Source organism: Thalassophryne amazonica, chromosome 9, assembly GCF_902500255.1.
Source record: "Thalassophryne amazonica chromosome 9, fThaAma1.1, whole genome shotgun sequence".
Taxonomy (NCBI): Eukaryota; Metazoa; Chordata; class Actinopteri; order Batrachoidiformes; family Batrachoididae; genus Thalassophryne; species Thalassophryne amazonica.
Window position 1 is genome coordinate 106,715,742 of NC_047111.1, and position 8,478 is coordinate 106,724,219.

Genomic DNA, 8,478 nt, shown 5'->3' on the forward strand with positions numbered 1-8,478 from the left:
TAACTTGCACTTGTAGATGTAGCGACAAACACAGTTTGTCGCTACATCCTGATTTCTGAGCCCACGCGGTAAGATCCTTTACACAATGATGTTGGTTTTTAATGCAGTGCCGCCTGAGGAATCGAAGGTCATGGGCATTCAATGTTGGTTTTGCGCCTTGCCGCTTACGTGTCTAAAGTTCTCCAGATTCTCTGAATTTTCTGATTATATTATGGACTGTAGATGATGGAATCCCTAAATTCCTTGCAGTTGAATGTTGAGAAACGTTGTTAAACTGCTGGACTTCTTTGCTTGTGAATGGCTGAGACTTTTGGGGATGCTCCTTAATGCAGTGCCGCCTGAGGAATCGAAGGTCATGGGCATTCAATGTTGGTTTTGCGCCTTGCCGCTTACGTGTCTAAAGTTCTCCAGATTCTCTGAATTTTCTGATTATATTATGGACTGTAGATGATGGAATCCCTAAATTCCTTGCAGTTGAATGTTGAGAAACGTTGTTAAACTGCTGGACTTCTTTGCTTGTGAATGGCTGAGACTTTTGGGGATGCTCCTTTCATGCCCAATCATGAGTGTCCTCAGTTCCCAAATGCTTATTGAGTGTTGTTAGAAGGTGATGTAACACAGTGGTAAACATACCACTGTCCCAGCTTTTTTGAAACGTGTTGCAGGCATCCATTTCAAAATGAGCAAATATTTGCACAAAAACAATAAAGTTTATCAGTTTGAACATTAAAGATCTCGTCTTTGTGGTGTATTCAATTGAATAGGTTGAAGAGGATGTGCAAATCATTGCATTCTGTTTTTATTTACATTTTACACAACATCCCAACTTCATTGGAATTGGGGTAGTAATGTTTCTAACAGCACAGTTTGTCTGTAATGTCTCCTGTGTTCTGTAATGCTTCCTGCACACATGCAAAGTGCTCTTTTTGGCACTTAGCTAACATACGTTGACCCAATGCATCAAGAGATGGAAAGGAAGCTGGAAACATATCTACCATAGCTGTGCTATTTTTGGGTCTGTTTCGATCGTCTATTTTAAGACTGGACGAGGGTGTGAGGCCTCAGGAGGAGCCTCGGCCTCCGAGACTGTTTGTCCACACATCCAGAGTCAGGTGACAGCTGTCAGCTTACAACGCGTGTGACGCATAACCCACTGTGGTGCAGACAGGAAACGATGGCCGAATACCTCCTGTTCCTGCCACCCTGAAGGAGACAGTCTGGTGCCAAGAGACTGGAATGAGAGAGGGAGAGGTGTAGACAAGGAGAGCAAAACAGCTCGAGGCTGGAGACTTGCTAACTCACCCTCTTAACGAGTCACCCTCTTTGTTTACTTATAGCATCCCCTGCTGGTATTTAGAAATCTAGGCTGTTGGCTTTGGGCAAAGGGAGTCATTCCCAAACATTTTTGTCAGGTCTCCTCATGCGCTCTCTAATGTCTCAGTCCCACGCAAATGAAAGAAATGGAACCCTTATCCTTGTACAAGTATATCCAAATGATGCTTTCTGTATCTGTGAGTATGCAAATTCCTCCAAATATAATCTTCAGCTGTTTGTATCACACTGTGCATGTGCAGTGACCTTCTACATGCACACAGACTGCACATGTCCAGAAATCACTACATAGAGGCTCAAGTAAAATTAAGCTGCATTATGATTCATTATAACACAATGCTAAAATATCACCTTGGCCATATGAGCAATGTGTTCTTTATAATTTGCAGTTGTTCAATTAAATATTAAGATCCTATTGTCTTACATACAATTTGTATATGTTCAATAAAGCCCCTCTATCAATCAATCAATCAAAAACAATATTTACATTTTAACGGCATCTGCAGTGTACATGAACTTTTGACAAGAGTGCAAGGAATATTTGTAGATCAAACTCTGTACATTTGCTGGTCTTAATGAGACAAATTTAACTCCATAGGAAGTTAGCTTTGAGTTAGCGGAAGTTAGCGAGCCTGTTAATACCTCAATCACTCTGGAGGTGTTATCAGGTTACAAAAACAGGGTTTTCAGTTTTAGAATTGTTTATTTCTCGCTAGCTTTTACATAATATATGACAAAGAGGTTACACACAAACAAAACAGAGTTTTGCAGCTAGCTAACAGCCTGTGACATCACCATGCTAACATCCATGAAATAAGTTCAGGGGTGTTATTAGGCTCCAAAAACAGCGTTTTCAGTTTCAGAAGTGTTTATTTCTCACTAGCTTTGATATAATATATGAGAAACGTATATAACACACAAAAAGAAGTGGCTTTGGAGAGGCCAGCCACTGACATCATGGTGCAGTGCTACTCTGATTGGCTGTCACCCCCGCCACTCAAAAACAAACTAAGCATTGACATTTTAACCTCTTAAAATAGGTCAAGGTTAGCCATCTTTGGGTTGTAGACAAAAACAAGACATTTGAAAGCATCATTTTGGGCTTCAGATAACATTGACTGACATTTTCTTGACATTGTTTGGCCATAACAACTAATCCATCCATCCATTTTCTATACCCGCTTATTCCTATTAAGGGTCACAGGTGAGGAGGGGGGGCTGGAGCCTATCCCAGCAGCCATATGGCATTATGGCATGAAGCTGGGTACCCCCTAGACAGGACACCAGTCTGTCACAGGGCATAACAATTGATCGAGTAACTGAAAAATAATTAATCAGCATATCTTTAATGTAAACGATGGCCCCAGTGAGTAGAACACTAAGCTTGATTACTAAAAAATGTTTTTATGAAGTTCTATCTCATTTGCTTCTCAGCTCTGGTTCAACATTTTCAACATCGTCTGCATAAAGGTTTACACCTATTTCTGATTGGACAGTTTCATGTTGAATTTTCTGTTTCTGTGTCCCATGGTTGTATTGTTTTACGTATGCAGATTTGTTGCAGTTTTGTTTTATATGGGGTAGTTGCTGATTATGGCTATTCACATGGGCTCAGATGCATCCAATCTTTCATGCTCCACCCAGTGGTTCTTGTACTGATGGAAATAAAATGTCGCTCAAGTGATTAGTTTATGATAATGATTTCTGGTCCCTTTGTGTGAAGTGACTGTAATAGTTAGAATTTAAAAAATGATAAAAACTAATAATAATTTTTCGCAAAGCACATTCAGATCCATTTTCTACATATTAAAACAAAACGTTAAAATGGAAATATAAAAATACAACAATCATAAGAAAAGACCAACAAATTCAAACTTTTATTTAATTAAATCACATACTAATTGTAACATTAACATTAAAAATGCACATTTTTCACTAACACCTGGCTCCCTGTCCCCTCTTCTCCTTCTTCCTCTCCACAGGAAGAAGCATGTAGCCACCCTTTTGAATGTAAGGGGGATGACACGGCAAGCAGAGCGTCAGGAGATCCTGAAACATTGTCAAAGACTTTGAATGCAGTGCAGCCCTCGTGCCCCGGGACCACGCCCTCTTTTCCGAAATCCCCATCATCTCAGAGATGCACTGCATCAGCCTGGGTCTCCTTCGCCTCGCCATGACCGTCACCAACTGGTTCTCAGAGCACCGGCTGAGACGAAACCATAGGACGAGTGTCAAATCAATAACTAAACCTGCTGATGTACAAAATTTGGAAGACACAAATAAACATCACAGAGAAAACTAACAATGCAATGCACAGAGGAGACACACTGACAACATGCACCTTGACAACAAACTGATTGTACCAAATATTACCAGTGATATCAAAACCATTTGAAAGGAAAAAAAAAAACATACATGACCTCAGGTACTGCTCATACTGTACACGCTTAGTGACATTTGTCACGTGTTATACTCTATCATTTTCAGTGAAAAATCATCACGATTTGTAGTTTAAATGAATCAACATCAGAAGTAAGGATGTGATAAACAATATCTTTAAACTGAAATGTAATCACTGTTTTTTCTTCCCATTCAAAGTATTTCAGAAAATAGAGCACCACTCATTAAGTTTCATACTTTTGCCAACAATGTGACATAACTGGAAAGGAATTACAATTATGGTCAACTAGTCATGTGACATGCGTTAACTTGTTTTAATGAAAATAAAAAAATATGGATATGTTTTTAAGTTTCAGCCAAAAACAATTAAAACAAATATATTCTCATACAACCTCATACAAAGCTCATACAACCACAGTTTGTTTGGCAGTAAAACAATTGAAGATTTTAATGCAAGAATATATTTCAAGCAAATGTATATAGGAACATACAATTTTGCATGAGGTTGATATTTATATGACGAACAAGTCATACAATTTGGGAGAGCTTCACTTTTACAATCATGGACTTTTGATGCATTTTCGACCACCGTATTCTCAATAACTGTCACTCAGGAATATATTCTAAATTGCCACCTAGTGGGGACAGCATAAATAGTTACCAAGTGCTAATAAATAAAAGATAAAATGATACTGCCTCATCATCATGTGATAACAGGTTTGAAATGCCAGGCAGTCGCTCCACAAAATTTATTCACTCATGTAATTCACATCATAATGTATTACAATTAGCATTGGGTTCTGTACCAACCTCCTAAACTACGACACATATCTCAATATTATACAATTTATAATTCATTTCTAAAATTGTTATAGGTTGTTTGTTGTAGAATAACCTATATTTCTTAAACGTTTCTTAAAAATCCCTTTAGTAGTTTTTGAATAATCCTCTAATAAACAGAGAAATGTCGACAGAAATCACAACCTGCTTGGCTGTTTTGTAACTTTACAAACAATACGGAACTCAATATGAGCATTAATCCCTCTAACTGCAGAAATCGAACAAAAATAAAACCCACTTCCATTAATTCTACAACAGGTAGTTGCATCAAAAATGTAATGCAAATTGAGAAACCTCTTGCAACCACAGGAAGAACAAACAAATGTAGGCTACAGCACATGCAGCAATTTAATTTGATAGCATGCTTGCTAATGCAAATGCAAAAATATAGGCATGGTGCAAATATTCACAACACGAACACTGATCCACAATGCAACAGAACTACCAATAACACAAAAAGAGGTTTCTGCCTGGAAGACTTTTAATGATTGACCAGTCAATGTATCGTGTATAAAATAGTAAAATGTGAAAATATTGCTAGCTTAAGACTAAAATCATTAATAAAGTCAACTTATTCAGCGTTGCAATGCATTGAACAGTCAGTAAAAGTCCTCAGTGCAGGAACCTTTTTGTGTTGTCAATACTTCTGTTGAATGAGAACCGCTCTTTTTTGCAGTACTCAGGGGTGCCCAAGTTCGGTCCTTGAGATCCACCTTCCTGACACTCTTAGTTGTCTCCCTGTTCCAACACACCTGAATCCAATGAAAGGCTCGTTAGCAGGCTTTTAATGAGCCTTTCATTGGATTCAGGTATGTTGGAAGAGGGAGACAAGAGTGTCAGGAAGGTAGATCTCGAGGACTGAACTGGGGCACCCCTGGATGCTTTTGCCTGCTCACTATGAACTTGCAGTGGACATGCTATCAAATGAAATGATTGCACGTGTTGTAGGCTATATTTGTTTGTATGCATTTTCTCAGTTTGCAAGACATTTTTCATGCATTTGCCTATTGTAGAATTCCTGCAGGGTTTGTTTTATTTTTTATGTATTTGCAGATCTATTCTGTGTTTGCTAGTGTTGTCTTAATTTAAGTGTTGTGGGATCACTCAGCCATGGAAGCATCTAGCTCAGCTTTAACTTTATCTTTCCACCAAATTTCAGTCCTCCGTTCCATGTATCCTACTGACAAACAAGACTGAAAGCATTATCTCCTGGGTAGAGGTAATAACTAATTATGCTATGTGTGTTGCCTGACTGAACAATAACCTGTAGAACAATAAGGATATTTGCTGTTCATCATACTGTATATTTTTACTCATTTAACAGTAGTGCTACACTGGCTTTCTTTGCTCTTTTACAATACACTGATCTGTGGTAAACAATATAATATATATGTATGTGAAGGCATGGTGAAAAATGTTAAAATTGTTCAACTCACTGTGAATGAAGTGCATCTGTTGCTGGAAATGTAATAAAAACCCATTGACTGGGTGAATTAGACAGATTGGGCACTTGTGTCATTGTGGATATACATACGCTTTACTGGAATTTAGCTGGAAAGCAGTCAACAAATGTGTTTTCTGCACACGGATGCTGTTTTGTGAAGTCTTGGAGTGGAACGTACCTTTGCTGTTCACACACACACACACACACACACACACACACACACACATGCTCACGCAAGTTTCATGCTGACTTCGTTTATATTAAAGATATGTAGCTTTGTTTGGTACAGTTACATTTTTAAACACGGGGTTCCACCGTGGCTTCTATATGATGCTTTGCCGCCCAACACCAAGAGGAACCGCGCTCCCAGAGTTCTGCAACAGGATGTTTTTCAGTAAACAAAGACTTCCTGTTGTCCACTGAAATGCCAACAGATACTTTTATTGGAGCCAAGTTTACATTATGCAGTTGGAGGGAATTTCCCCTCTGCTGCTCAGTGAGGTAGTTCAACTGTGGCTGATCCTTTTCATGTTCACGCCGCTCGTGGTCGACTCAAAACAAAGTCAGCCTCCCTCAGCAGAGTTCATTCTGCATTTTGACCTCTGCTAGGAAGTAAGTGCACATCTGAACTGCAAGGAAATGGAGAAAAATGGCTACAAGGTCCACATTTGTCAGAGGTTAGAGACGCAGGATTGTGACCAGAGGGTTCTTGGTTCAATTCCCTGCCACACAGGAAAATCACAAAGGTCTCAAAGACCCCATTCAGCCTGGGGTTGGTAATCAAGCTTGAGCCCGATTGAATCCGGATGACTTTCTATCTGGATAGGGTTCAGACCTATTTTTCAAATCCGGTCATGCATCCAAACTCAATTCGGCTCAGCCTACCCACGCATCCAAACTCATTCCTGCTCAGCCTACCCACGCATCCAAACTCAATCCCACTCAGCCTACCCACGCATCCAAACTCAATCCCACTCAGGTTACCCACGCATCCAAACTCAATCCCGCTAAGCCTACCCACTCAGCCTACCCACTCATCCAAACTCAATCCTGCTCAGCCTACCCATGCATCCAAACTCAAACCTGCTCAGCCTACCCATGCATCCAAACTCAATCCCACTCAGGTTACCCACGTATCCAAACTCGATCCCACTCAGTTTCCCACTCATCCAAACTCATTCCCACTCAGCCTACCCACTCATCCAAACTCCACCCCGCTCAGCCTACCCACGCATCCAAACTCAACCTGGCTCTGTTTACCCAGGCATCCAAACTCGATCCCACTCAGTTTCCCACTCATCCAAACTCAATACCACCCATCCTACACACGCATCCAAACTCCATACCACTCACCTCACCCACTCATCCAAACTCAATTCCACTCAGGTTACCCACTCATCCAAACTCAATACCACCCATCCTACACACGCATCCAAACTCCATACCACTCACCTCACCCACTCATCCAAACTCAATTCCACTCAGGTTACCCACTCATCCAAACGCAATACCACTCATCCTACACATGCATCCAAATTCAACCCAGCTCAGTTTACCCATGCATCCAACCTCCATCCTGCTCAGCCTACCCACGCATCCAAACTCAATACCACTCAGGCTACCCATTCATCCAAACTCAATCCCACTCATCCAAACTCATCCAGCTCAGTTTACCCACGCATCTAAACTCAATCCCGCTCAGCCTACCCACACATCCAAACTCAACCCGGCTCAGTTTACCCATGCATCCAAACTCAATCCCACTCAGTTTCCCACTCATCCAAACTCAATCCCACTCAGTTTCCCACTCATCCAAACTCAATACCACTCATCCTACACACGCATCCAAACTCAACCCGGCTCAGTTTACCCATGCATCTAAACTCAATTCCACTCAAGCCTACCCACTCATCCAAACTAAATCCCACTCAGTTTACCCACGCATCTAAACTCAATTCCACTAAGCCTACCCACTCAGCCTACCCATGCATCCAAACTCAACCTGGCTCTCTTTACCCACGCATCCAAACTCAACCTGGCTCTCTTTACCCACGCATCCAAACTCGATCCCACTCAGTTTCCCACTCATCCAAACTCAATACCACTCATCCTACACACGCATCCAAACTCAATCCCACTGAGGTTACACACTCATCCAAACTCAATACCACTCATCCTATACATGCATCCAAATTCAACCCAGCTCAGTTTACCCATGCATCCAAACTCAATATCACTCAGGCTACCCATTCATCCAAACTCAATCCCACTCATCCAAACTCAATCCAGCTCAGTTTACCCACGCATCTAAACTCATTCCCGCTCAGCCTACACAGTCATCCTACACACGCATCCAAACTCAATCCCACTCAGTTTACCCATGCATCTAAACTCAATGCTGCTCAGCCTACCCACACATCCAATCTCAACCCGGCTCAATTTACCCATGCATCCAAACTCAA

The 8,478-nt window shown here is 41.0% G+C and overlaps 1 protein-coding gene and 1 long non-coding RNA gene across 2 annotated transcripts in view; one reads left to right on the top strand and one right to left on the bottom strand.

Moving 5' to 3' along the window:
- Positions 1 to 3,769, top strand: part of exoc3l2a (exocyst complex component 3-like 2a) — a 53,488-nt gene extending 49,719 nt beyond the window's left edge. The window contains 2 exon segments of the mRNA XM_034178923.1: positions 3,315 to 3,384; positions 3,386 to 3,769. Coding sequence (XP_034034814.1) covers positions 3,315 to 3,384; positions 3,386 to 3,634 — 319 coding nt within the window. The 3' untranslated portion in view covers positions 3,635 to 3,769.
- A 358-nt stretch (positions 3,770 to 4,127) lies between these two features.
- On the bottom strand, positions 4,128 to 4,885 carry LOC117517766. Its single transcript, XR_004562825.1, has 2 exons — positions 4,751 to 4,885; positions 4,128 to 4,719 (listed from the first exon to the last, which is right to left on the bottom strand). It is a non-coding gene; the product is annotated as an uncharacterized LOC117517766 (long non-coding RNA).
- Between the last annotated feature and the right edge of the window lie 3,593 nt (positions 4,886 to 8,478).